This window comes from Ochotona princeps, chromosome 29 (assembly GCF_030435755.1).
Source record: "Ochotona princeps isolate mOchPri1 chromosome 29, mOchPri1.hap1, whole genome shotgun sequence".
NCBI lineage: Eukaryota > Metazoa > Chordata > Mammalia > Lagomorpha > Ochotonidae > Ochotona > Ochotona princeps.
The window spans coordinates 20,509,230-20,536,993 of NC_080860.1; the positions used below are offsets into that span (position 1 = coordinate 20,509,230).

The 27,764-nt window shown below is 56.1% G+C and overlaps 3 protein-coding genes across 5 annotated transcripts in view; 2 read left to right on the forward strand and 1 right to left on the reverse strand.

Annotated features, from left to right (window-relative positions):
• The window catches only part of DGCR2 (DiGeorge syndrome critical region gene 2), a 38,217-nt gene extending 23,510 nt beyond the window's left edge, over positions 1–14,707 (forward strand). For 2 of the 3 annotated variants that reach the window (XM_058656430.1, XM_058656431.1), the window contains 6 exons: positions 1,764–1,837; positions 5,714–5,890; positions 9,150–9,353; positions 12,321–12,473; positions 13,073–13,309; positions 14,087–14,707. In XM_058656430.1, the coding sequence (XP_058512413.1) occupies positions 1,764–1,837; positions 5,714–5,890; positions 9,150–9,353; positions 12,321–12,473; positions 13,073–13,309; positions 14,087–14,343 (1,102 nt within the window). In that variant the 3' untranslated portion in view covers positions 14,344–14,707. The remainder of the gene's footprint in view (positions 1–1,763; positions 1,838–5,713; positions 5,891–9,149; positions 9,354–12,320; positions 12,474–13,072; positions 13,310–14,086) is intronic. The other variant, XM_004592061.2, reaches the window with a different exon arrangement.
• Positions 14,708–19,697: 4,990 nt separating this feature from the next.
• LOC118759862 (protein FAM246C) lies at positions 19,698–20,855 on the reverse strand. The gene is made up of 2 exons (XM_058656705.1): positions 20,095–20,855; positions 19,698–19,778 (listed from the first exon to the last, which is right to left on the reverse strand). Exon 1 carries the CDS (start codon positions 20,853–20,855, stop codon positions 20,118–20,120), a length of 738 nt encoding a protein of 245 aa, XP_058512688.1. The 3' UTR covers positions 19,698–19,778; positions 20,095–20,117.
• The window catches only part of LOC131478257 (zinc finger protein 260-like), a 41,140-nt gene continuing 33,784 nt past the window's right edge, over positions 20,409–27,764 (forward strand). Inside the window, exons 1-2 of the mRNA XM_058656703.1 lie at positions 20,409–20,522; positions 26,009–26,229. The gene's annotated coding sequence lies outside the window, so the exon portion shown is untranslated. The remainder of the gene's footprint in view (positions 20,523–26,008; positions 26,230–27,764) is intronic.

Sequence of the window (27,764 nt, forward strand, 5' to 3'; positions counted from 1 at the left end):
TTCCCCACCCTGCCCTGTCTCCTGGGGCTGCAGAGCTGCTGCTTGTGGCCACTTCCTGGAAGCTGCTTGTACTGCTTCCTGGTCCAGCTGGAATCGAGGGGAAACCATGAGCAGGGTCTTCACCCACACAGCAGTTCATTCTCCATGCTCTTTTTTTTTTTTTAAGTGATGCTGTTCTTTTTATTTTATGACAATATTTATTTATTTTTATAAGTCAGATATACAGAGAGGAGGAGAGGCAGAGAGGAAGATCTTCCATCCGATGATTCACTCCCCAAGGTGGCCCACAATGGCTGGAGCTGAGCTGATCCGAAGCCAAGAACTAGGAGCCTCTTCCGGGTCTGCTACGCAGATGCAGTGTCCCAAGGCTTTGGACCATCCTTGACTGCTTTCCCAGACCACAGACAGGGAGCTGGATGGGAAGTGGGGCCCATATGAGATCCCAGCACATGTAAGGTGAGAACTTTGACCACTAGGCTACCGCGCTGGGGCCCATGCTCTTTTTTTAACTGAGGTGTGATTCCTGTCCCACAGGGTTCAGCTCTGCAGAGTATACATTTCTGTGATTTCAGAACAGTTTTAGCAGGAGTTACTCCAGGTAAAGCTTCTGACCTGGGAGTTCAGTGAAAAATAGTTTTTTGTTTTGTTTTAAGATTTATTTAGTTTTACTGGGAAGTCAGATATACAGAGTGAAGGAGAGACAAAGATCTTCCATCTATTGGTTTACTCCCCATGTAGCCACAATGGTGGGAGCTGAGCTGATCTGAAGCCAGGAGCCAGTAGCTTCTTCCTGATCTCCCATGCGGGAACAGGGTCCCAAGTCCTTGGGCCATCCTTGACTGATTTCCCAGTCCACAAACAGGGAGGTGGATAGGAAGCAGAGTAGCTGGGATTCGAACCAGAACCCATATGGGATCCTGGGCATGCAACACGAGGACTTTAGCCACTAGGCTACCGTGCCGGACCCCCAGTGAAAAATAATTTTAAAGTTTCATTTTCTATAGACGTTTATAAAAATTGATAACTTATTTGGAAGACAGAGTGGGAGAGAGAGAAGAGATAGGAAAGAGAGAGATATCTTTCATTTACTGGTTCACTACCAAAACACAGACTTGTAGGCAGGGCTGGGTCATGCTGAAGCCAGGGCCAAGAACTCCATCCAGTTTCCTAGGCGGCTGGCAGGGAGACCAGTGGCAGAGGCACTGTATTGATACTAGTGCCAGTCAACAGTTGGAAGTTGGCCTGGAGGTGCAGCTGGGGCCCAAACCCGGGCCTTCTCCTGTCAGATGTGGGTACCTTTAATGGCTGGCTGGCTCAACCCGTGGTGCCATATTGTGCCCCCTAGTGTTTGGACTTGAGTGCAACTTTAAAGTGTCAGTCAAGGGCAGGGATTTAGCCGAGTGGTTGAAGTGCCTATTAGCATAGCTGCATCCTGTATCAGGTGCCTGGGTTTGAATTCCAACTCACTCTGTACCTGATGATGGCAGCTTCCTTCTGATGCCCCTCCTAGTTCAAGTGCTTGGGTTCCTGCTGCCCACGTGGGAGACCTGGCCCGAGTTCTGAGTGACTGGCTGTGTCTGGCTGTTGCAGGCATCTGGGCAGTGACGCAGCAGTCAGGGGATCTCTGTGTCTGTTTGCCTGTGGGTAAATAAGATGGCCATCATTCACATTCCAGAGGTGTGCGGTGTGGAGCTCAGCATGACTGTTGAAGTATGCCCGTGGTTCGGCTCGGCCGTGCTCAGGTCTGTCTCTGTCCCCTGCAGGCTATGGGTGGGCTATCAGTATGTCATCACCGGCCGGAACCGCTCCTTAGGTCGCTGGGAGGTGGCATTCAAAGGTAAGCCTTTGTGGTCGTCGACTTTGGAAGTGGGGGACATTGCTAGGGCTTCTCCCTTTTCGCCCTTGTTCTGCTGCCTTGCAAGGTGCCTTGTAGGGCCATGGCAGGGGGAGTTCCCAGAGGCCGCCGTGTGGGGCTGAGCCCTTCCCTGGAGCCTATGGCTGCTTCTGGATCTGGTTAGATTTCTAGACTGCCCGCCTGTTGCATAAATTGGGACTCTGGGAACTTACTTTCTAGGACAGAAAAGGTCAAAATTGGAGTTTGAAACTTAGAGGAGACAGGGAGAGGGAGAGGCAGGGAGAACTTGGGAATGTGAATGGGGTTGTGCGAGTGTGCTTTTGTGCTTGTGTGGGTGTGTATGTGTCCGTGTGAGTGCATGAGTGCGCAGTGCACGTGTGTGTGTAAGAGTGTGTGTGGTTTCAACAGTCTTCTGAAGTGCTGGGACACCCAGGAGGCTGAGCTCCTATTTCCCGTCCCATGGCTGTGACAATGGCGGGTCTTATGCAGGCACCCAGGTCATGTTCTTTCCACTTGCCATCCACACTGTGTGGGCGCCCTGTCACTTCTCAAGCCCTGCCTCTTGAGCCTCTGGCTAGCGCTCAGGAGGTCCGGAGTGTGCTGTGGTGGGGCAGGTGGGCAGAGCAGCGGGGCCTCCTGGCAGCTTTCATCTGTTGCAGCCCAGCTACTTGAGCTGAGTCCATGAGATGCTGCAGTCCAGGCCCCAGTGCTCCACCCGAGGAGGCGGTGCTGTACTGGCCTCTCTTGCTGTTGTTAAAGAGTGGATATGGCAGGTGGAGCCTGGGGGCCTGGAGACCCTCCTTCCTGGCACAGGCAGGGCCCCGATAGGCACCTCACTGGTATGTGAGGGGTTAGTAAAGTCTAGAAGATTGAATAGACATCGGTGCTGGCAACCATGGCTAGCATGGAGCCCATTTGTGCACTTGGGGCTTTTCCCACAGCCAAAGAGGGCACTTGGCCACGACAGGGCAGTGTAGGGCCAGTGCTCTGTGGGCAGCTTGTACCTGCTTAGACTGGGGAGTCCTGTTGCAGGATCTGAGGAGTGGTCACATACCTGGCTGGATGAGGGTCTGTGCTACAAGATACGTGGCCCGGGCTCTCGACCAGGTCTGTGCTCTGAGTGTCTGTGGAGTCAAGTGAAAGGAGCACAGGACTGACTAGAGCCTGTGGCCCTGACGGCTTTGGTGACCCACTGCCCAGGTGGTCAGGGGGCGACAAGCGAGGTTTCAACATGGATTTGCAATAGGGATGGGTTTGTGGGTCATCTTCCCAGGTGTGGCAGTGATGCTGTGGGTGTGTGTTTTTGGAGAGGTGTGTAACTGTGTGCAGGAAGAGTTTGTATGTATGAGCGTGTTGGACTCCACACAGCAAGGTGTAGGCAGGAGTTGAAGCTGCCTGGGGAATGCATTTTTACTGTTTTCTCTGCCGTTGTGTGTGTTTCCATGCCAGAAAAATATAAGCAGATTCCTGCTAAGAAAAGCACAAAAGGGAAAGTCAGGAGTGTGAAGGATGTGGTAGGGCTGGTCCTCCTCCCACCTGCAGCTGGGTGGCTGAGTGCCAAGCCGGCACAGGGATGTGTTGAGTCTGTGCCGGTGACCCTGAGTAAAAGGATTCAGAAAGCACTGGCAGGTGGGTGAACCTTTCTCCAAAATGATGCCAGACCCCAGACCAGTAGCCGGAGGGCAGTGACAGGGCTCCTTGGAGGCAGGCGCTTAAATACTGCTTTTGTCTACCTCCTGCCCCATTTTGTTTTCTATTTTCTATTTTTTCTGTTTTTCTTTTTGGTATGTCTGTGGCTTTTCACAATACCGCATACATATTATACTTAGCCTAACCTGCAGTTTGTGGTGGATGGAGTTAAGAGATGTGGTACTTCATTGCAGTTTTTTTTTTTTTTTTTTTTTTTACCTGTGTGTCTATAGTCTCCCATCATCTACCCAAGCCTGGACACCTACCCAGGAATCAGGACCCTGCTGGTTTGATAGCACTTGGGTGCTGTTGTGCCCTTGAACCTGGGAGCTATTGCACCAGAGGACATGGGGCCAACAGTAAGGTTGGGAAAGTACTGGTTCTTATCCAGAGCTGCGGCTGTTCTGCTGCTGCCCCTCGGGCTGCCCGTCATGGCTAACGGCACATCTGTGTCAGCTTATTTGGAAGGGTGAAAAAGGGCACATACACTGTTTAATGTGCCTGTGTGTTGGGTAACTTGTTCAACAAGTACAGTTTGTTCACTGTGCTTTCTCCTGTACCCTCTGTCCTCAGGTGTGCACACATTGGTTGAGTGAGACTGAGCAGGGTGTAATTGGGAAGGACCTGTCCTCCTGCCCTGGGACTATTTCTGAGGAAGCATGTGACCCCTGTAGGACCCCTGACAGTTCAGTGAGCAGATGAACTGTGGTCTGAGACCTTAGCACCTAGAGGCCTCTGTCAGCAGCCGGGGGGGGGGCTGCCTAGGCCTGTCCGCCGCTGCAGGATGTGGTGCAGAGAGCCTGCCCGGCTGGCTGTACTCCTAGAGCTGAGACAGCCCCCGGGTGGGAGTGCCTCAGTGGCTCTGTTGGGGTGTCCAAAGGGCCCAGTACAGGGTTGTTCTGTGGGTAGCAACATAGGAAGGAGTGGGGTCTGTGTAGGCTCAGAAAAGTAAGTGGGGGTCCCCCTGCTATAGGAACAGTGGTGACTGGGGTGGGACTTGTGAGGGGAGAGTCTCAAGATGTGGGAGCAGGGGACAGATGTGCGAGTGTCCCTCCTCTCTCTCCCCTCTGCCAGAGGGTGCTGTTGTCCATGCCCTGACCTTCACACCTCTCTTTTCTCACAATCAGATCTCATCCAGCTCATGATTCCTTCCCTCCTTGCCCTTGCCCCCTCGCCCCCTGACCCCTAGAGCTCACTTCCAGTGCAGGCTGCCCTTGGCTGACCTTGAGGAAGCTGGCAGTGGTCTGGAATGAGCAAGGTGTGCCCGCCGTAGCAGCTACCAGCTGGCACCCTGGGATCAAGTCTCCAGCAGCCTCTTGTGCAGATGTGTTGCACCCGTTTGCTGCCAGGAGGGGGTGTTGTTACTCTTCATGCACCTGGTTCCCTGGAGCCTGCCTCCAAGTCCCCCCAGACCAGCTTTGCTGGTTACCTGAGTCACCCCTGCCTTGGCACTGCCTGTGGCAGGCACCATGCACAACAACCTGCCCTGAGAAGTCGCCTGTGCTTTGGTCCCTGACTGCAGGCGTGCCAAGAAGCTCAGGGCTGGCACCCACCTCAGTGTTGAAGATTTCATTTTTTTTTTTAGTTGGGAGGAACTTGTTCCTCATTGAGCCCATGAGAACAGCAGACAGATAGTGAAGAAAGTAGGTTTCAAGAAGGGGGAAGAGGCTACCCTGGTGAAGGGGGCTCTGGAATTACTGGGAATCCAAAGGGTCTGGTGGAATCCACCTGCACTGGAGCTGTGGAGACGAGTCCCACAGAGAGTTCTAGAGAACTGGCCTCCCTGCTGAGAACGTGCACAGACCAGACAGGCAGGCTGCTGGAGCCCTGGTGTCCCTTGTGGCTGTGCCAGCCTGAGGGGGACAGACCCTGCAGGCCTTGATGTGTCCTGCACTGGCCGGGGAGCCATAGAATGAGGCTACCTTCCCTCCTCCTGCTCACTGGCCCTTTGCAAACTGAACAGTGTATTTGGTGTAGGTGTCTTGTTAAAGCAGTGAGCAGTGTCGTGTCTGAATAGAGTGGGAGTGTGATGTGTTCGCAAGTTGTTCTGCTTTCTATGGGGGTTGCACCGTGTTTCCAGTGACCCAGGTCAGGTTAGCTTCAGAGTACTGCAGACTCAGCTGCTGACGCTGTGTTTTCATGGCCACCCCGCTTCTGTCCCTCTGCAAGGGTCCTCGGAGGTGGTCATGCCGCCAGACTCCATCTTGTCCTCGGCCCTGTCTGAGAGCGACGGTGTGTTCTGCGCCCAGCTCCAGTGCTTCCACTTCCCCATCCTGCGGCACCATGACCTCCACAGCTGGCACGCCGAGAGCTGCTACGAGAAGTCCTCGTTTCTGTGCAAGAGAAGTAAGTCCCTTTGACTAGGCCTTCTCTGCCCTGAGGCAGCCTGCCCGGCTGGCCTATAGGCTGCTCTGTGGCCCAGGCAGCATCCCTGATCCGGTTGCTCTTCCCCCCCCCCCCCCCCCCCGGGTGGAGATGGTAATTCCTGCCCCGCCTGCTTCAATGTTGCTAGGAGATTTGGTGGCAGCGTTAACCAAGGACCTGCCAGGTCTCTGGAGAACCAAGTCCCTTGGGCCCCTCTTGGCTCTCACTGGGCCCTTCTGCCAGGGTCATGTGTATTTTCCTCGAACTCCACGCTGAGGCTTCGTTGAGCTTGGAGTGGGGTAATGCTCCTGGTGTGGTTGTGATGGAGGCGAGGACCTCCCACTGCTGCTCTGCCTGCCTGGGTGGGAGCTGGGATGGCGCTCGGTAGCCACTGCAGGAGTCTGGTTCCAGCTGACACCCTTGGTGCCATCAGTCCCTGCCCTGTAGATGTGCGTGCCAGGGCTGTGCTAGACTCCAGGCCAAGCTGGGCACTCTGTCCAGCCTCGCCGTGCCATACTGGCCCTGCCGTGGCTCTGGATAGCCAGCATGGTGACTTCCTCTCTCTCTTTCTTGATACCTTTGTTTTGGCCCCAATACCTGACTCTTGGCCCTCTTCTGTTAAATTTTGGGATGAGTTTGATCATCACTTTGTAATGATTTTTGGTTTGTGAACTCTCCTAACTTTTCTTGATTTTGACTTGGTTGTTCTTCAAGTCTCTAACTTTTCTTTCTTTCTTTTTTTTAATATCTAACTTTATTTCCTAACATTTTTGCTAATGTACACCTTTCTTACTAATTTGTCCAGTGCAGTGTTGATTAGAAGGGTGGTGATGGGCATTGTGATGTCGGTGTTGGCCTTACATAGAATGCCTCTTGAGGACTTTGGAACGTGTTTTTGTGTGGGTAGGGAAGTCGCCTCTCATGCCTAGTTGGCTGGAACTACTCGTATAAGCAAAATACTGATTTGTATTAAATTTTTTTCTGCATCTTTTGGAGTTTTGTGGTTTTTCTTATCTTCATGTCGGTGTATTTCTTACTTTGTGTTAATAGGTTTTCTAGTGTTAAACAACGTATTATGGATTAAACTGGATTTGGCTAATTAACGCTAAAGTGGTGAATGGGGCAGGCTTGATCCAGTCGGTTAAGGCTTCTGAAGGTGGGGCTTTGGGGAGTGCTTATGTTAGATTGGGCTACTGAAGTGGCAGGCTTATAAGGTGGAGTGGGGAGAAAGGGCATGCCTGCTGTGTTGCCTGCCTGGCCCTGTATACCTAGTATCATTACCAGACTCCTTCAAACGCCAGGCCAGTGGGACGTGCTGGCTCTTGCAGCCTCCCTCTGGGCTCTCAGATACCCTAAAAGCTGCCTAGCTCACTGCCCTCAGGGGTGGTGTGTACTCTGCTGCTGGATTTCTCTTGCTGAGTGTCTGTAGTTCTGCTAAGGAGCAATCTTGGCCTGTTATGTTTCCTGTCTGTCCCTTCCTGGTCTCATTTTCCTGTCACATTGACGTTTGTTTTGTGAAGGGAGTTAGGAAACTTTTTCTTGCACCGTTCCGTGTCTTTGTGTACCTTGTGGAACCATGCGGGCTAGGGACAAAGGGCCTTCTGTAACCTGCTGTGGATCTAATTTTAGACTCGGGGAGAAGCTGCAGTGGTGGTACGAGGAGCTCTCTCCTGTGTGCCTTAATGCAGACTCAGCTGCTCCTGGTCCGCCACGTTGGCTTTTGTTATTCACTCTTCCTGTGTGTCCTTTTCAGAATTGTGTGAAAAGTGCGGACCTTTAACCCTGTAGACTTCAGAATGTATTTCCTAAGAACGAGACAGTCTCTTTTTTTTTTTATTATTAAATTTATTCATTAATTACATTGTGTTGTAATTTCATAGGAACTGGGATTCTCCCCACACTTCCCCACACCCTCCTGAGACAGTCTCTTAAACCACAATACCTTGCATGGGTACAGAACCGTGTCCTATACTTTATCTTAGCCAGAAGGCCGAGAAGGCAGCAGAACCATGTCCTTTGAAGCACTTTTTTCCCTTGTTGAGAATCCAGTCCAGAATCGTCCACTGCACCTGACCGTCCTCTCTCTGGAGTCTCCTTCCTGTCTTCTATCTTCAGATCACCTGTTTCTCTCCTAGTGGGGTCCAGTGCACGGAAGAGCCCGTGGGAGGCGTCCTCCATCATTTTGCTGTGTCTCTCACTTTCTAGGGTTTCTGTCTGATACCTTCTCACAGGTTCCGTTTCCCTGCTGATTTCCCACCTGGACTTTTATGTTATCTCCTTTTGCCAAGAGTTGGTTAAAAGCATTCAGCATAGCATTCAGATGTGCCAGCCTGGGGCATCTTCGGCCTTCCTCGACTTGAGATTGGCTGTTTCTGGCAGCCGTAGGTCTTTGTTCCTCAGTGAACCGGGGGAGCAGGGGATTTTCAGCTGCCATTTTTGTGAATGTTGTTCCTGCTGCTCCCTCCCTTCTGTTTGGTATTCCTCTTTCCTCTCGGAACGCTGTGTTCATTTTTCTTCATTCTTTCCTATATTGTAGCAGGAAATACTTTTTTGTGAGTTTCTTGCCTCTGGAGCTCCTGACCACACAGGTGGCACAGAGTTGACCCCGTCAGGTGGGACGCAAGCTCATGATTGTGAAGTTGCTGCTGGCTTTGACTACATGTCACCTCCCATTTGGAAACTTAACACCTCCTTTATTCCTATACTGAGCCCCTGCGGCTTTGTGGACTGCCTCTCCCCAGCCCCTTTTCCAGGTGTCTGTACTCCCCTTAGCCCCCAGCTGCATCCTCTGGCCGTGGCTCTTCCTCCAACCTTGGTGCCAACCCAGTTGTGCCCTGAGCTTACGCTGTGTGTCTCGGGGCACCCCTTCCCCAGGCAGAGCAAATGGCTCATTTGGAAACTCCTTTTGCCCTTTGTCAACTGGAAATGGTGTTGAGGGGACCTCAGAAGTAAACTAACTGCTTAGCTTTCTTGCAAGCAGACACTTCAGGGAGCTTGGCCCTGGTGTCTGGCAGTCTTTGCTCTCGTGGGCTGTGTTGCTCTGTCCTGGCAGGGTGCTGTAGGGCCCACTGTTGGACACCCACCCCATGCATGGGGCCAGGCCACAGAGTTCCGCTCTGGGAGCATGTGGGCACCATCTCACTGCCTTCTCTGCAGCCCTGTTTGTCCCCCAGGCTCAGATAGTGGGGCCTCGGCTCCTCCTGCTGGTAACACATCCCTCTGTGTGCATGTGCCCCTGCAGGTCAGACGTGCGTGGACATCAAGGACAATGTGGTGGACGAAGGCTTCTATTTCACCCCCAAGGGGGATGACCCATGCCTGAGCTGCACCTGCCACAGAGGCGAGCCTGAGATGTGCGTGGCTGCCCTCTGCGAGCGGCCCCAGGGCTGCCAGCAGTACCGCAAGGACCCCAAGGAGTGCTGCAAGTTCATGTGTCTGGACCCAGGTGAGACTTTGTGTGGTGCTCTGTGAACCATCCTCCCTGTTCAGGGCCAAAGGCCCATGCCCCTTTGCTTGCTTGGTGTGAGTTACAGTTATCTATTTAAAGGGCAAGGAGAGAAAGAGGCACGAATGGCGGAGGTCTTCCATCTGCTGGGTCACTTCCCAAATGTCCACAATAACCAAAGCCAGCAGCCAGGAGCCAGGAGTTCTGTCTGAGTCTTCCATATGGATGGCAGGGACCAAAGCATTTGGACCGTCATCTGCTGCCCCCCAGGGTACACAGTAGTAGGAAGCTGGATGGGAAGTAGAGGTAGGGCTGGTCACAGGCACTCTGATATGGGACTTGGGCGGCCCAGGAAGCGGCTTCACCCCCTGCACCACAACACCCACCCCTCTCTCCAGAGCTGGATGTCAGAGTCCTGTCTGCATTTGAGCTCTCCCTGACTTTGGTGTGATGATGATGGGAAAGCTAATGACAGTTGTTGCTTACAGTTGCCAGATTTTGCTGCTAGGCTTTCTAAGAAAAAGAATTAAGATAGGGCCTGGCATAGTGGGCTAGTGACTAAATCCTCACCTTGTGTGTGCCAGAATCCCATATGGTGCCAGTTTGTGTCCTTCCTGCTCCACTTTCCATCTACTGCTTATGGCCTGAGAAGGCAGTAGGCCAGAGTCTTGGGACCCTGCACCCACGTGCAAGACCTGGAAGAAGCTCCTGGCTCCTGGCTTTGGATCTGCTCAGCTTCGGCTATTAGGGCCACTTGGGGGGTGAGCAGGTGGATGGAAAATCTTTCTGTGAGTTTGACTTTCCAATAAAAAGAAATGTCTTCGAATAAAGAAAAAGACGAAGATTACTCTCCGTTTCCAGGTCAGAGTCCTCCCAGCTCAGTAGTGCTTTGGCCTGGACTCTGGCCCCCTTCCGTCTGTTTGCAGAGCAGAGAGCAGCTGGGCCCCTGCTTGCTCTGGCTGCTCTGCCTGACTTTGTCACTGCACAGCAATGCTTCTGGCTGCTCTGTCAGTTCTAGAGAATGAGTCTGTTTCTTGTATGCCAGGGAGAGCCATGCAACAGGGGCTTGTAGGGGCCTGGGCCTGGGGATCCTGTAGAACAGAGTGTGGGGGGCTGGGAGTCCCATGGAAGAATGGCTGGAGCTGGGGTGTATGACAGCAGCATTTAGGCTTTCCTCTGGAGGAGGATTGTTAGTGGGAGACCTGCATCCTCCAGAGGCTATCTGAGGCTGGGCAGCAGGGCGTGCGCTAATGTGGCACTAGAGTTGACATGGAGCGGCAAGAGTTGGGGAGTTAGGGACACAGAGCCAGAGAAGAGAGGAGGTGGAACTCCGGCCTCCCCATGTCCAGGCTGAGTTCACACGGCGCTTGTCGATTTCCGAAATCCCTACCACATCACTCCAAACAGACAAAAATAGACAAACAGACAAAATAGACAGACAGTTCCCTCTGAGTAGATCAGAGCCTGTCTTACCACCCCTGTGGCTTGGATTCCCGGTCCTGCCTGGCCACTCTGTACACGAGGGTGCCCTCTATGTGGACTCGGCTGCTTAGCCGGACGCTGCCCCCATCCCTGCCCTGGTCCTGCTGGGAACTGCATCTCTGAGTTCCTGACTCTCCCAGGGCCCCACTCTAGGACCAGAGTGCGGCCACTGAAACTAGAAGGTGCTGGGAGCAGAATCTCAGGAGGGGGCCATCCCTGGGTGCTCTTCTACAAGGCCAGGTTTCTGCTTGTGCCACCTCTACTAGCATGGTAGTCAAGGTCAGAGCCAGCAAGGCCATTTTGAGCATTGCTAGCAGGCTACTGATCAGCCCTGGCCTCTACCCACTCCATGCCATGCACAGCCAACTGCTGACCTCCAAAAGAGTCCAAGTTCAGAGGTGAGGGAAGGGCTAAGGAAGGTGTCTTAGTCAAGCTGCATTGCCTGGAAAAGATAGACCCAGGGCTGCCCAGTGCCATCTGCCTCAGTGAAGCTGTGGAGTGTCTTGGTGGGTGTCTTACAGTGTGCTACGCACGTGTGCCAGGAAGGTCTGCCCTGATTTTTTTTTTTGCACACCTGTCCACATGTGTGTGCCAGGGTGGGGTGCCATGGTCTGCGTGGGAATTGAAGGGGTGGGTCTGCCCACAGCTCATCTGTGAAGCGTGGCTGAGCCAGCGACCCTCAGTGAGCCCTGACTCTGGTGGCTGTTGGAGGCTGCAGCTTTCCCAGTCCCTGGGCAGCAGAGGCATGTGCTGCCTGACTGCCCTCCCCCCGCAGTCTGTCACTGAGCCAGGGGAGATCCATGTCCTGGCTGTACCCGTTACTGTCACCTCTCCTGTCTGTCAGCACCGCCAGCCCAGGCCCCGGCCAGTTCCCCCTCTGAGTGTCACAGGCACCTGCTCACCGGCTCCCTCAAGACCCCATGATTCTCCTCAGCAGAAATGACTTGCTCTCCAAAACTCAGGGTGGCAGCAGCTCGGTAGGCAGGGCGCCCCTGCTGGCAGACAGCCTCCCTTGGGCAGGAACCAGCCAAGGTGCTCTTCCCCGATGCCACCTTCTAAGGGCACGACACTCTCCCCTGCGCCTGTGGCCCTGCTGTGCGGTTCCCAGGGCACCGAGCATCACTGCGTGTGACGCTGCGTGTGACTGCCTTGCACACGTGTGGACCCTGAGTCAGGTCCCACTGAGCAAGGGAGGTGCGGGCGGTGGCCTGTCTGCACTGGCCTCTTGCTGCACCTGTACCCTTGGAGCCACTTGCCCTAGGGCTCCTAGAGGTTCCTGCTCTGGGCCAGCACACCCCCACGCTTGCTCAGTGGCAGTCAGGGTGTCTGTCTTCACAGTCACTGTTTGGGTGCTAGAGTGACAGTGACCAGGGCAAGGGGCAACCTGGGGAGGAGGCCATGACCTTCACCCTGCCAGGCACACTGGCCGGGTTGGGTGAAGGGAACTTGTTCTATAGCATGAGCTCTCTTCATCTGTTCTCACAGATGGCAACAGCCTGTTCGACTCCATGGCCAGCGGGATGCGCCTGGTTGTCAGCTGCATCTCCTCCTTCCTCATCCTCTCGCTGTTGCTTTTCATGGTTCATCGGCTGCGCCAGAGGCGTCGGGAACGCATCGAGTCCCTGATTGGAGCAAACTGTGAGTGCCCCTGGCCACAGGTCAGACAGACAGGAGCAATGGGCCCCCTCATCATCAGTGCGGGAGTGCCGAGGCATCCTGCCAGCCACGTACACCCCTGCCAGGAATTGTGCAGAGAGAGAGGGCTCCCATGTCACAGTAGGAGGGGCGGCCCCATGCATGCATGGAGGTGGTGTCACCTTCCCTGATGGCTGTACTCGAGACCCCTGGGGCCATTAGGTGACTCAGGGCGAGCAGCACTCCTCCCTGACCTGTGCTTTTCAGCTGTGCCCCTGCTGGGACCACCCCTCATGTCCGTGGGCACCTTGTCCTAGCACAGGCCTGTGTGCCAGTGGAGATGAGCTGGGGCGACTTTGCTCTCTGGGCTTGAAGACTCAGTGTCCGTTGTCCTGGTTCCCTCTAGGCTGGGGGCGTTCTTCTGACCCTGCTTGTTCTCCCGGGTTATAAGGTAGAGAACCCATAGCCTCTGTGGGTGAAGATTCAGGCCACCAGGCTACCCCACCACAGGTTAAATGTGGCCTCAGGGCAGGGAGATGGCTTGTAGGGTCCCGGCTGCCCCCTCTGTGACATGACATCCTATCTCTCTCTCTTTGGCCCAGTGCACCACTTCAACCTCGGCCGGAGGATCCCTGGTTTTGATTACGGCCCCGATGGGCTGGGCACAGGCCTTACCCCGCTGCACCTTTCTGATGACGGAGAAGGCGGGACGTTCCACTTCCACGACCCTCCTCCTCCCTACACGGCTTACAAGTACCCAGACATTGACCAGCCAGATGACCCACCACCACCCTACGAGGCCTCCATTAACCCGGACAGTGTTTTCTACGACCCTGCAGGTGCCCATCAGCCCTGGAGAGGGAACCCTCTGCTCTCTCTGGCTCATGTGGTCCTCTCCAGGTTCCTTTCAGGCCTTTTTCCAGAAGGCACCCTGGGCACCTGCCCTGGCTGCCCTCGGCTGGATCTGTGCAGGGGGCACCCTGGGCACCTGTCCTGGCTGCCCTCAGCTAGATCTGTACAGAGGGGCGCCCTGGGCACCTGCCCTGGCTGCCCTCGGCTGGATCTGTGCAGAGGGGCACCCTGGGCACCTGCCCTGGCTGCCCTCGGCTGGATCTGTGCAGAGGGGCACCCTGGGCACCTGCCCTGGCTGCCCTCGGCTGGATCTGTGCAGAGGGCTCCAGGGAGGCCTGGGAACCTCTGCTCCTTGTCCCTCCTTTGAGCACCCTCAGGAGCCCCTCAGCCGCACTCTGGAGGGTAAGGGAGACACAGGCCGTTGTGCCCACAGGGACAGGACCCAGATCCTGGAGCCCAACAGGTGGCCACAGAGACACACGCATGAGCTGAGTTGGGGCCTTGTAGCAGTGAAAGGAGCTCAGTTCCTCTGGCCACCCCTGCCATCTGGCTGGCCTTGGTCCTGTTCACTGTGCCAGATTCCACCCCATTCCCTTGTATGCCTCTAACTCAGACCCCTGCATGACTACCCAAGCAGTGGTGTGCATGACAGCCAGGTGGCTGGCACAGGGGCCAACCCAGGGCCTCCTCACCTCCTGCTGAAGGAGGCAGCATTGGGTCAGGCACTGTGCCCAGCCGCCTCTCACACCCACCTTCTCCTGCAGATGACGACGCCTTCGAGCCTGTGGAGGCCAGCCTGCCTGCCCTGGGGGATGCCAGCTCTGACGGTATCATGCCTCAGCACCTGGAGCAGCCCTTGCCCCCTCCAGGATCCTCCCTGGCAGATCTGGAAGACTCTGTCGACAGCAGCAGTGCCCTGCTCGTGTCCCCTGCCCCTGCTCCAGGCGGGAGCACCCCGGTCTCAGAGGCACTGCCAGTAGGTGGGCAGCACAGCCGCAGCCCCCTCAACACCATGGTGTAGATGGCCTGGCCCACAGCCCCTGTGGGCTGGGAGCGCCTGTTGGCTATGAGAAGAAACTGACCCCTGCAGGGGCTCGGAGGGACCGCCGCACCGCTGCGCACCCGGCAGGCATGCGTGTGTACATAGACCAGGAGCAGCCTTTCTCCGAGGGCAGTGAGCAGCTGCACCGAGTTTCCTTGAGAGCTTCAAACACAGGCACTGCCCTGGGTCACTGTCTCTGAGTGGCAGGAGAAGGATCAGGTGGGTTCAGATCACACGTGGCCGAGGTGCAGTACTAAGAAGGCACTGTTTGCGGCCGTGGCCAAGACACACACGTCCTTGGTGGAATGGGGGCTTATGGGCTTTAATCGCCACCCTGGGAAATTGCCCCCCCCCCCCCCCCCAGCTGCTCCTGAGCCTGGAGTGGGCAGGGCGTGGGGCTGGCACTAATACCTGTCAGCATTGTGGAGGGGTGGATTGTCCATCTTTTGAGGTTGCTGCAGTGCCCCCTTGGGGCCAGCTGTGAGAGAAGGGGAGTTTGGGAGGAGGTTCAACTCTGCCCTCTCTCCAGCCCTGCCAAGCCAGCTCCAGGGCAGGAGGCCGAGCCCACCCCAAGATCTCTTCCTGACATTGCAGTGCATGATTGCCCAGGCTGTGGAGGTGACTGGGGCCTGGGGACAAAGCCAGCCATGCTCCTGAGCCTTGGGTCTCCACCCTATGGTATACTCCCCTGGGTCTATCTGCTGTCCCCACCCTACCACCTTTTTGTGCCATAAAAGGATGTTTCTGGGGGCAGGGGGAGTGGCTGAAACCAATACCCCGGGCTGTGTCCATCTCCCACAAGCCCACCTTCTGCACCACCACCTCTGGAGCCTGTGCTGCATGCCCACCTCCTTGGCAGCTCTTGCAGTTCGGGAGGCCTTTTGCCCTGGGGCCGGGGGGCCAGGGACCCTACACACTGTCGCCTGCCCTGGGCCGTGGCCTTGTGTCCTGACATAGACCTTTTAGCATTTCTGAGGTTTGGAGATGAAGCGGGTTCTGTGCGATTTTCAGCACATCCATATCTTTTCTATGTTGACTGTCTGGGTTGTTATTTTTGTCTGTGTGAGAGAGAGAGTAAGAGAGAGAGAGAGAGTGTGTGTGTGTGTGTGTGTGTCCAAGCCTTTGCAGGTTGGGGTGGTACGCAGGGACTTGGGAGGTGAGCAGTGAGGAGATGAGTGACCAGAGTGTGGGGTGGGCGTGCCTTGCAACAACAGACCTCTGTGCATCGCCCCTTCTAGCACATTCTCACGCTCTGGTTGGAGACCCATTTTGTCCTCCTGGTGTTGGAAGGACAGGTGAGTGGCTCTGTAGGCCTGCCCTTCGTCCCTGAGCTGGCTGCAGATCTGGGTTTGTCACTGGGCTCAACCCACAGGCCCTTCTGGAGAGCTACTGCTTCCCTGAGAATCGTTCTCGCTTCTCGGCCCTATGGCTAAGATGAGGTGAGAATCGTCCTGGCTGTAAGAATGGAGGAAATGGCTGTGTTCCCAGTGAGACCAGCCTGGCACAGCATTTCCCAGGCCACAGAACCTAAGGACAGGGCAGGGCGATGGGCATGTGGTATGTGGGATTGGGAAACTTCCTCTGGGGCCAGAGGGCAGGCATGTGGCGGGGGTTGAGGAAGGGCCAGGATTCAGAAAACACTAGGACTGCAGTGGGGGGTGCTTGCTCAGGACCCCAACTGTGGGTGCCCCCCATCAGGCCGCCCGGCCGTATCCCAATCTGGCACCCTGATCTGCCTGTAGTGTCTTGTGACTGCCCGCTGTGAGGCGAGCCAGAAGAGCTGAGATCTGCCCATCCACCGTCATTCTGCATCAGCCCACTTGGGCTTGGTCTGCGAGCCAGGGTTCCAACTCACTTCAGGGAGGCACTTCCCTAGGCCCCCCATACTGGGCCAACGGGACCTCCTCCCCAGGCCCCCTGCCACTGTTTGACCAGGTGCCTGCTGGCCTGCCTGGCAGAGGTGGAATTTGATACTGTACATTGTCTCAATGCCTGTTTTTATGTTTTCCTTTCACTAAGGGTTTTTAGTTTGGGTTTATTTTTGATTGGGTTGGCACTAATCCATTTCTTAAAATGCTGTGAGAACCATTACATCCAAATGCCAAATAAACTTGTGTTCTGGAAGAGGCATGGCTGGTCCTTGATGTGATTTGATCGTGGTGGGGGTGGCCAGGTGTGCCCACCTCACAGCAGGACTCTCAGGCATCCAGCAGAGCCTCCTGAGACCCCCCATGGTCTGAGGCACCCAAACCCTGGCTGGGATATTGGTTGTGGCCTTGGTGGGTGTCTCTGCTTTGCACAGGGTGCCTGCTGACCTCTGCCTGTTTATCCAGACTAGTCACCATCGGCACCTCGGAGCCCATGTGGGATGGCGCAGATGCTGGGGTCTAGGAACTTGTCCCCTGCCTGACCTCACACCATCCTCCATGCTCCCCTTGTTAGCCATATGGCTCTGGACAGCACTACCTGGCAGACCAAGCCACTCAGTTTACCCAAGCAGTCCCCGGCCCTTGTGGGGCCACTTGGGACCTGTCCTGCAGCCCAGCAGGGCATCTCTACACCCTGGTTGCCTGTGCTCCCAGCCTGGGCTGCGCTGAGACCTACCCCTCCAGTATGCACAGTGAGTGACCCTCAGAGCTCCGTGTTCTCATCCAAAAAATGGACTGGGAATCCCCTTTGCCTTTCCCGAAGGTCTCAGCCAGACCAGGAATGGCCTGCTGGGGCCTGCGCCAGACGCCTGGCAGGGCTGCAGGACAAAGCTACGTGGAGAAGGCCCAAGGACTGGGACCTGTTCTCCAGCAGCAGCCAGAAGGATGAGCTCTCAGCTCATGATGTGGGAGCCTGAGGGCACCCGTGGGGCTCAGCCCAGGGAAGAGGCCTTCCAGCTCACCTTGCTGACCAGGACTCAGCCTGTCTGGCCAGTGGCAAGATGCAATTGCAGAAACTGATGCCAGGGCACTCCTGGTTGGCCGGAGTGGGAAGCTCTGGGCAGGCAAGGAGTCCGCATCAGGAAAGAAAGTGGGGAGCCCCTAGGGTGGGAAGGAGCTTCAAGGAGGAGGCACCGATTCCTGAAGTGTCTACTGGAACAGAGGGCGGTTTGGGGTACTCAAGTTGCCATTTCTCAGGCTGGAGTCTCGTGTCTGAGGGGCGCCCAGGAGCACTGGCGTTGTAGGGCAAAGAGGGAGGACTACAGCTTCCTGGAGACTCTGTGCTGGGGAGCAGTCCTGGGAAAGGGAGAAACACAGCAGGGCTCCACCTGGGCTCAATCCGCGAGGATGGGCTCTGGCGGAGGGAGGGCAGGGAGGGGTGACCATCCTCAGCGCAGGCATCCAAGGTGAACTAACCTGGCTGGTGGCTTTGGTTCATCGTTGCAGTCCCCAGCCTCCTGTGCCTCCATTTTACTGGGTTGAGGCGGTAGGGGAGGATGTTAGGACAAGTGCTACCCACACAGGGTGCTCCTCACACTGTCTGACCTCTCCAAGGTGGCCTGGCCAAGTGTGGCTTTGGTGATGCTGCCCCACCCCACCCTCAGCCTATCCCACTCATGAATAGGCAGCCTTGCCTCCCCTCCTCACCCCTCCCACGCCTCCTCCTGGGACTGTGGTCTTGTACAGGAACCCCAGAGGGGAAGTGGGAAGTGCGGGGACTGCCCACCTGCTCTCCCAGGGATGGAAGGACAGAAGCTGTGCCCTGGCTTCCTCCTGTCTAAATCTCACTTCTCATTCTTGGACCCTGGCTGGGCTGGGGCTTGCTCAGAATCCAGAGTGCCTCATATACCGCTTCCAGCTCAGTTTCTTGCCCACTCTGCAGGCACCTGGTGCTATACTCCCCAGACCCAAATGCACGCAGGACACAGTACTCAGCTTGGCCAGCGATGAAGGCCTGGACAAGACGTGGTCTCCACCTGTGGTCCCCCACAGGAGGGACTGTCTTGCATTGGGATCTGGGTCTGCTGTGACCCCAGTCCTGCTCAGGGCAATAGTGTGAAGCCCACCTGGTCTGGGGCCGTGTGAGAGCCAGTGCCTGCTCTTCCTTGCCTCCCTGCAGGGGCTAAGACAGGTGCCAGGGATTCATGTCTAGCTGTGTGGTGGGGCAGCAGGGCAGTTTCCGGAGCCTGGGCTGTTTTCTGGGTGTGTGGGTGCTCCTTTTCTCTGGGTACTCCCAAGCTCCTTCCTTGACCATCACCATTCCTACAGACAGACCTTACTGTCTCAGGTTCTAAACACTGGAAGGTGCTAACTTTTGTCCATTAGGGCCCAGTCCTGTCCACCGGCAGCGCTGACCTTGGCTGGATCTAGGGGGAGAAATGCTGGTCACACAAGGGGGCGTGTACAGACACAGGGATCAGGACCTCATCTCACAGAGGCTGAGATGCCATCAAGCAGAGGGAGGAATTCTGTGAGGGCCTTGTTACCCTCAGGAATTGCATGAACTTAGGGCAGCAGAACTTGCACACACAGCAGTCCAGATATGACTCATGTGGATGGAGGAGGGTCAGAGTTCCTCCTGGGGACCAGGGCCCATGCGCAGCCAGAGTCCCCAGTGGGGCTGGGACCCCTGGAGCAGCCCCAGCTTCCACAGCTGCCCTCCCCTCTCGACTCTATGTGGGCTTGGGGGGCCCATGGACCTCCCCTTGCCAACCCCAGGGTCCCAGTGTACCCACTGCTGTGGAGCCTGGCCTGGGGCGGGGTGTCCTTGCTTATGGTCTGTGTGTTCCTAATGGCACAAGGGACTTTGTTAGGCCTGGCGATCAGCCTCGGGTGGGGGGAGAGCTCTGGTAGGGCCCCTATGAACCAGGAACAACCCCCTCCCCCAATACATTAGGCACAGAGTGACCTTAGCCTAACGTGGCTGGGGATGGGAGTGCTCCTCTCCCACCAAGGGGGAAATTCTTGTCCTCACCCCCGAGACCCCTGAGTGAACAGCAGGCCCAGGCTCCCACCCAGAGCCCCCAGAGCCTTTCTCCTCCTCTAGGGTCCCAGCTGCAGCCTACGTGTTACATCTGAGTCCTGGATCAGGCAGAAGGAGAGGAGCCAGCACGTCTCAGAACTACCAGCGTTACACCAAGTGTCCAGGTTTTATTTAGAAAACCAGGTTGGGTGAGACTTGAATGGTGCCTCTGGCTGAGTTTGCAGGCCAGTGTGGATTGGACCTGGTGACGTGCGTGGCCTGGTGAAGCCTGCAGATCTGACGAGCTCGTGGCATGGGGGACAGTGCTGAAGTCACGCGAGGCGGTAAGTGGCCTTGGGGGTCACTGATTCCAAGCAAAGCCAAGTCCAAGGGACAGTGACTGCATGAGGTTGCCTGTGCTGGGCCGGCAGTGGAGAGGCCAATGAGAGGCTGCTGTCCAGCTGACACCGTGTGGGACACTTGGGTGACATGGTGTAGGACGCTGGCTCAGCTGCTCCGGTGTCCTGGGGGTCTGTTGCTTGGTAAGTGGATGGCAGGAGTATGTGGGAGCCTTCTGCCTCCTCCGGAAGGCCCTCAAAGGTGGGGTCCTGCGACCACCAGCCTTGAGCCAGAGGCACCTCCAGCCCACTTTCCAGGAGACTCACCTGTCTGACCCAGATTCTTTCCCCCAGTTCAAAGGCCAGAGGGCCTCCCCCACCCTATCTGCACCCCCACCTCCCACGCCCAGCCTGGGACTCCATCTCCCGCACTCTGGGCAGTCCTCAGCCTCTGATCTGTCACAGAGCAGTTCTGGCCCCTTGCCCCACCTCCTGGCGACACCTGAGCCCTCCACGCTTCTGCCCTCAGTCCGCGCCACCTGGCACTGGCGTCTTCTTGAGGCTCTTGCGGGTCGAGACTCGGTTTGTGGCGCCGTCCGCGGGGCCGTCGGGGCCGTTGTGGCCGTTGTCTGCGGACCTCGAGGCCACCGCCAGAGCGTTCACGGTGCCGAGCGCCCGCAGCAGGGCCGCGCCGCGGGGCGCCCCGCGCTGGACAGTGGTGCTGGCTGCTGTGGCTGCGGGGGCGCGGGGCTCGCGGCGCACGGCGGCGGGCGGAGGCTGCGGCGGCGCGGGTGGCAGCAGCGCTCGTAGCGCGTCCAGCTCGGTGCGAAGCTCCGCCCGCAGCGCCTCGAGCCCCGCGCCAAGCTCGGCACGCACGGCCGCCAGCCCCTCTTGCAGCCGCTGCTCGCTCACCTCCAGGACGCCCGCTGGGTAGGTGGCCCCGCTGCGCGGCTCGCCGCACACGGAGCACACTGAGCCACCGCTACGCGTCTCGGCCCTCTCGCCGGGGCCCTCCTCGGCCCTCGCGGCCTCTGCGCGCTCCACCAGGCGCAGCAGCCGCGGTGCCTCGAGCCGTGCCGCCGCCTCTGCCCGCAGCTGACCTCGCAGTCGGGCCAGGCGGCCAGGGGCCCGGACGTCCTCGGGGCCCGGCCCATTGGACTGCGTTGTGGGGTCCCGCTGGCGGCCGGCGCCGCGCCGCAACGCCTCGCTCGCGGCATACGCGCCGCGGGCCTGGGTCCACTGGCGTCCGCGCTCTGTCGCCATCCGCACCGCTACAGCCTCCACCTCTGCTTATCGCTGATGCCTGGCCTTGGTCAGGGAGCCCCAGGCCGCAGCCTAGCGACCGACGTGCCGTGCAATAAGCCCTTGGGACAACGATGGGAACGACCGAGGTCTCCGGGGTCCAGTGCAGGGAGCCGGGGAACCCTAGTAGGGCCATCCCCCAGGGCGGTTGGTGTCTCAGGAGGTCTCGGGGGTTTAACCCTGGTAGGCCTTGGTGTCTGTGGGTCCCCCAGGAGGGGCTTGAATTGCAGAGGTGACAGACATGAAGTGATGGCTGTAGAAGCCGACATGCCAGCATCCCGAGCCAGGAACCCAGTTTACATCGTCCACCAGCAACTGCAGTCTGCATCAGGGCCAGGCAAAGGCTGGGGCTGGACCAGGACACTGTTAATCTGTCAGTCCCCATACAACTGGGGGAACCTGCTCAAGCCTCACCATGAGCACAGCCCTTACTAGTAAAACTTTTATTTATTTGAAAGGCAGAGTTAGAGAGAGAGCACACCAGCTCTCCCAGTGGTTGGTTCATTCCGCAGATGGCCGCTGGGGATGGGCCAGGACAGGCTGAGGTCAGGAGTCAGGAGCTTCTCCTAGGTCTCCCACAGCATGTGTGGGGGCCTGTGCACTTGGACCATCCTCCACTGCTTTTCCAGGCGCACTAGCAGGGAGCTGGACTGAAAAAGGAGCAGCCAGGACTTCACCTGCTACCCAAGTGGAATGCCTGCACCACAGACCTTAGCCACCACATGGCCAGCCTGTACACTTTTACAGCAGGGGAGCAGGGTTGAGGGCAGTACCCCACCTGCTACTGGCCCTGTTCGTGGCCACCCATTTCTGAAACCTTTCAGGAAAGGGCAGGGGAGCGGGAGTTTTACTGGCTGCCCGGTTGCTACTGAGTCACTTCACGCCTCCTGGGACCTTCAGCGCCTGGTCCTGCTCTTCCCTAGAGCCTTGTTAACCGCACATACCCCACCCCAGTAATTAAAATATTGCTGGCAAGAGGGCCCTGGATTCCTTCCCCAGGCTTGCTGGAGGCAGCTGTTGACCTAGAGCCTCTGTTCTCTCTCTCTCTCTCTCTCTCTTTCTCTCTCTTTTTTTTCTAAAAAGATTGATTTGAAAGAGTCAGAGAGGGAGAGAGAGAATATCTTTCATCTGTTGGCTCACTTCTCAAATAGCTGCAATGGTTGGAGCTGGGCTGTGCTGAAGCCAGGAGCCAGGAGTTTCATCCGGATCTCCCACATGAGTGCAGGGACCCAAGGATTTGAGCCATCCTCTGCTGCTTTCCCAAGTACATTAGCAGGGAGCTGGATGGGAAGTGGAGCAACTGGGACTCAAACCAGTGTCCATGTGGGATGCTGGCACAAGCTTCATATACAGTGCCACAGCATCGACCCCTCTGCCCGCTCTGATCCAAGTCTGCACAGATGCTATGAAGGAGGTCCTGAGGTCCCCAGGAGGGGATGACAGGGAGGCTGAGAAGGAGAGCGTGTCCACCAGCGTGGATGTGAGGCAGGAGAGGCTTGGGTAGAAGCAGGCTGCTGGTTCTGCTGGGTTAGAAGCTGATTCTCTCCTGCGGGGGCTGCGGGAGTGAGGGGTTTGTGGGCCTTAAAGCCATAGCTTGTGCAGGAGCAAGGCTGAGGACAGCCATGGGCACCTGAGCCGAAACTGAGCAGTGAGCAGGTGGCAGGTGCGATCCACATGCCCTTGAGCCATCAGGGGCTTCAGAACAGTGGGCATGAAAGCTGGGCCATGGGATCCTGGCCCAAGTGTGGCTGGGGCCTGCAGCAGTCCTGGGCCTTGCTGGCTGGGCAGAGCAGAAGTGGAGGCCTGTTGAAGGATTGAGCCGAGGCAGGGGGTGGAGGTGGAGACACAGGCACACAGGCCTGCTTCCTGCTTCTCTGGGGAAGGTCCTTCTCTACCCTGCTGCTCCCACTGCCCCCCTGCCTAGAAAGCTGACCCCTTCCCATTCCCCTCTGTGTGCCTAGTTGTTAAGGAGAGCAAGAGAGATCACACCAGACACAAGCATAGGATTTAGGAGGAGTCTTTATTTGTCAAGCTTGGCGACGGCAGCTGCTGCTACACTCCAGCAGCCACCGCACCCAATGGCCGAAGCCAGGGATTTTTAAGCTCTCGTTAATGTGCAGTCGGCCAGGGGTTTCAAATCAACTCAGGTGATACAAATCAATCAAGTTGCATCTGAACCCTAGTACTGCCTTGGGGTGCTATTAGCCAACTGCACCCTACTACACAGTAAAGGGCGGGGGGACAGGTGCATGGGGGTTTGTCTGTGGCGGCCACTAGCTCCCAGGACTGTCCCCAGCCCTTCCCAGGCGCTGGCTCTGTGCACCCAGGACCTTGCAACTTGTTAGCTACGCAGCTACCAAGTTAGGGAGCTTGGAGTCAGGTCTGAGCCCAGACTACACTAGTCAGGCAGCCAGTACCAAGCCAGCTGTGCATGCTGGAGGGAGTCCTCTAAGAACAGCTGTAGGAAGGACCCTTGGGGGCCACGCAGGGTAGGTGGGGAGAGGGGGGTAATGGGCATGTCTGGAGCATCCTGGTGTGAAAGAACCTGTCTTTGGCCTCCCCAGGCTGTGTTCTCAGTTTCCAGTGGAGGCACAGGCATGGGGTGCTTGGCTGCAGGAGCTCAGGTCTTAGGGAGGGGCACACCAGGCAGACATCCAAGGGGTGAGGAGCCTGGGGTGTGTGTGCAGAGAGCTCAGGTCAGGGAGCAGGTGAACGGGCAGCAGGGATGTCTGCTCGGCCCTGTGGGCCCTGCCAACCCTCTGCGAGCAGGAAGGTTGGGCTTGGAGCTGATTCTGGAGCTGGCTGTGTGCTGAGGGACCAGGGGGTGCTGTGGCTCTGTTCTGCTCACAGGCGCTGGCCTTTTTTTTTTTTTAAATGTTTTTTTGTTTATTTATTTGAAAGGCAGAGCTCCAGTGAGAAAGAGAGACAGACAGACACAGAGATATCTTTCATTCAGTGGTTCATTTCCAGTTGTAGTGGCTGGGGCTGGGCCAGCCTGAATCCAGGAGCCAGAAACTTCTTGTGACTCTCCCACATGGTTGCAGGGGTCCAAACACTTGGGCCATCTTCCCTGTTTTCTCAGCCCGTTGGCAGGGAGCTGGACTGGAAGTGGAGCAGAGCTTGGACTCCAACTTGTGCCTGAATGGGATGTTGACACTGGAGGTAGCAGCTTAACCCACTGCTCCATAGCAACAGTCCCACATCCTCTGTACATGGTTCTGTAGGCCCGCACAAGATAAGGGTGATCCTGGCAGGGCCACTCGCTCAGGGGTGGGTCTGGCAGGGCCGCTCGCTCAGGGGTGGGCCTGGCAGGGCTGCTTGCCCAGGGGTGGCCCTGGCAGGGCCGCTCGCTCAGGGGTGGGCCTGGCAGGACCTTTGGAGGTGAGAGGCCGGGCCATCCAGAATGCAGACTAGGGTCCTAGCTTTTAGCAAGAGAAGCTGCTAGCGTCTTCTAGGCCTTCCAAGCGCAGGCAGGCCGTGCAGTGTGTGGCCTCCACTGGGCATCATCCTGGAGGGCTGGTTTGGGCTGTCGCTCAGGACATTGGAGTTTGGAGGTTTCCTGCGGGCCTCTGGCAGCCTTTATACTTTGGCCTCAGTTTCCCTGCCTGTGAGAGCCCAGGGTGTGTCTGTGCTGGCCAGGGGATGGTGAGGGCAGCTGAGCTGGGACCGGGATGGTCTGGGTGGAACATTCTCTCAGCTGGACCCGACACGTGGTTCTGCAGGTAGGCACGGCATAACCCAGCATTGTCTCAGGTAAGCTCACTCCCCAGTTCAGATGGCAGCAAAGAGTCTGTGCATGGCAGACTATCCAGGTCCCAGAATCTTCTCCTAGGTCTGTCTCTGCACTTGGTAAGATCCAAGTTCAGGGCTCAGTACTGTGGCATAGCAGGCTAAGTCTCCACCTGCAGTACCAGCATCTTATATGGGTGCTGGTTCAGGTCCTGGCTGCTCCACTTCCTATCCAGCCCCCTTTTAATGTGCCTGGGAAAGCAGCAGAAGATGGCCAAAGTGCTCGGGCCCCTGCACCCATGTGGGAGACCCAGAAGAAGCTCCTGTCTCCTGGTTTTGGATCAGCTCAGCTCTGGCTATTGTGGCCATTTGGGGAGTGAACCAGCAGATGGAAGAGCTCTGTGTATCCCTGCCTTTCAAAAACAAGCAAAACAAAACAAACAAACAAAAAACAAGATTCAAGGTCCTTGGGTGCTACAGGTAATTAGTAAAATAAAATAATAATAATAATAATAATAACAACAATAACATGATGTGAAGAGCAGCACAGACTGTCTGGAATCTTGAGTTCACAGACTGTTGGTGCCAGATACTGAGGTCACACCCTGCAGGCAGTGGTCTGCGAGTGGGCACAAGTCCAAGACCAAGGTCGAGACCTTTGGGTGAAGGTCCCCAGTTGTCAAAGCAGTGGCGGCCAACAGAGATAGGAGCAGGATTGCTGCTTCGGAAGCTGAGAGTTTTCACTTCTTGGCATTTTCTTGGGAGCTCACGTCTCTTGTGGAAATCCTTGGCATGTGGATGATGAACAACCTGATGCTGATGTGGTTTGTTTGAAGACGTTATGAACAAACTACAAACTGCAGGTCTCGTGTGACAAGATACATCAGAAGAGCGCTTGAAGAAAATGTCTGGAATTTGAACATGACAGTGGAAATGTTGGGGTACCAGCGGATGGGGTGGCTGACCACAGCATAACCTTCTCCATCAAACTGAATAGTCCCCTCGCTATCTTCCACCTGAGGACTGAAGATAATCTTCCATCTGCTGGTTCACTCTCAAGTGGCCCCCGTGGCTGAAACTGAGCAGGTCCAAAGACAGGAGCCAGAAGCCTCTTTCGGGTCTCCCACGTAGGTGCAGGGTCATTTTATTTATTAGCAAGGCAGGGTTAGAGGGAGAGAGAAGGAGGGACAGGAGCCTGGAACTCCATGTGGGTCTCCCACATCAGGCTGCTGTCATGAAAGTGGAGCACTGGGAGTCTAACCGGAACCCATTTGGGGTGCCATCATTACAAGCAGTAGATTAACCCACTGTGCCACGATGCAGGCCCCTGGTGGGAAGACTCCTCTTGGGACCTACCACTTATCACTTTCTATTTCCCTTTCCAGATGGTTCAAGGAGAGCTGTGGGAGAGACGCCTCCCTTAACCCCTGGCGTCACCATGGCCTGGAGCTGTGACTCACGTGGGATGACAGAGAGACGGTCCCTGGAGGGGAAAGGCTGTATTCCTGTGCCTGAAAATCTTTCCGTCTTCTTGCTTTGGTGCTCACACCGGCAGACCCAGAGAGAGGAGTGACGTCAGGGCTCACTCAGCCGCCACCTGCTCAGTGTGAGTAACTGGCAGCCAGTAGGCAGGAATGCGCAGAGCCCACTGTCTCGGTGGCTGTGTGGGACACATTGCTTTCCAGCCCCCCAAGAAGAGGGGGCCCCGGACCATGTCAGGGCTTGTGCTGAGAGCTATGGGGAAACCAGAAGGAAAGAAGTGTCAGTGAGGACGATCCCTCCCCAGGGCTCCCTGGAGAAGCTGCCGCAGACCCCTGTGTCATGCTGTCACCTCCAGGGAGTCCCCAGCTACCTCCTGTCTGTCCCCTCCTGTGGGTGACGCAGCTGTGGCTCAGAAAGAAGGAAGGATTCATGTCAAACACTTCTGCTTGCATTTCAGCTGTTTGCGTGCGTGTGTGTGGCAAATGGTGCCAGGAAGTGTGAGACTGAGCGGAAGAAAGACCCACCATGCGGTTTGGAAAGACCTGGACACTCCTAGTTTAGGACATAGAGCGGTATTCTTGGGGTGGGAGGGAAGAGCTGGGCAGTGTTTGGGGGACCCCAGTTCTTCACAGGGAAGTTCGTTAGTTCAGGGTCACCCATCACACACTGGCTGTGGATGTGATCAGTTGTGTCAGGATCCTACGAGGCCTGGGGATCTAGGCTTCGTTTCATGCTGCGCTCTGGTTCTTATCGCCACACCTGTCTCCCAAGGGCTCGTTCTCTCTTACCCCAGCCGTATCAACACCACAGTTCCATTCCCTTGTATTTTGTCTCCTGCCTGCTCTCTCCATCACAAACCTTTGCCCAGGATCGGATGGTGCTGTCCTTCATATTGGCTGTATGTATCTGTAGAAGGTGCACTCTTCCCCTCTTTGTTGATTAAATTCAACAAATATGGGCCAAACGCGGTGGCCTAGCGGCTTAAGTCCTTGCCTTATACACGCTGGGATCCCATATGGACACCGGTTCTAATCCCTGCAGCCCCACTTCCCACCCAGCTCCCTGCTTGTGGCCTGGGAAAGCAGTCAGGGACCCTGCACCCACGTGGGAGACCCAGAAGAAACTCCTGGCTCCTGACTGCGGGTCAGCTCTGCTCTGGCTGTTACAGCCATTTGGGGAGTGAATCATCGGATGGAAGATCTTCCTCTCTGTCTCTCCTCCTCTCTGTATATCTGACTTTTCAATAAAAATAAATAAGTCTTTTTATTTTATTATTTTTAAAGATTTATTTTATTTTTATTACAAAGTCAGATATACTGAGAGGAGAGATAGAGAGGAAGTGTCTTTGTCCTGTCGGATTCTGTAATGGTTCCTGAAGAGTATTCTGGAACTTGGGGTCTATTAATATAAGACTTGTATTTAGAATTAATTATATGAATGGTGTTTGTGATGTGTTTTTTATTTTAAAAATTTAAAATAAAATTTAATTGTATTTACAGATGTAAAAAGTTTTTAAGTAAATTTTAAGTTTTTAAATTATATTGATTTTAACAATCTATTTTAACAATTTAGAAGTTTGACTTTTAAGATGGATGAAGTTGGTCCTTGGGACAAGTCTGTCGGTGCATTGTAAAAATTACAGGAGCTGACTAATGGTTG

Bases quoted from the DNA above. Each gene is read 5' to 3' on its own strand.
- LOC118759862 (XM_058656705.1), bottom strand. From the start codon at position 20,855: ATGGCGACAGAGCGCGGACGCCAGTGGACCCAGGCCCGCGGCGCGTAT.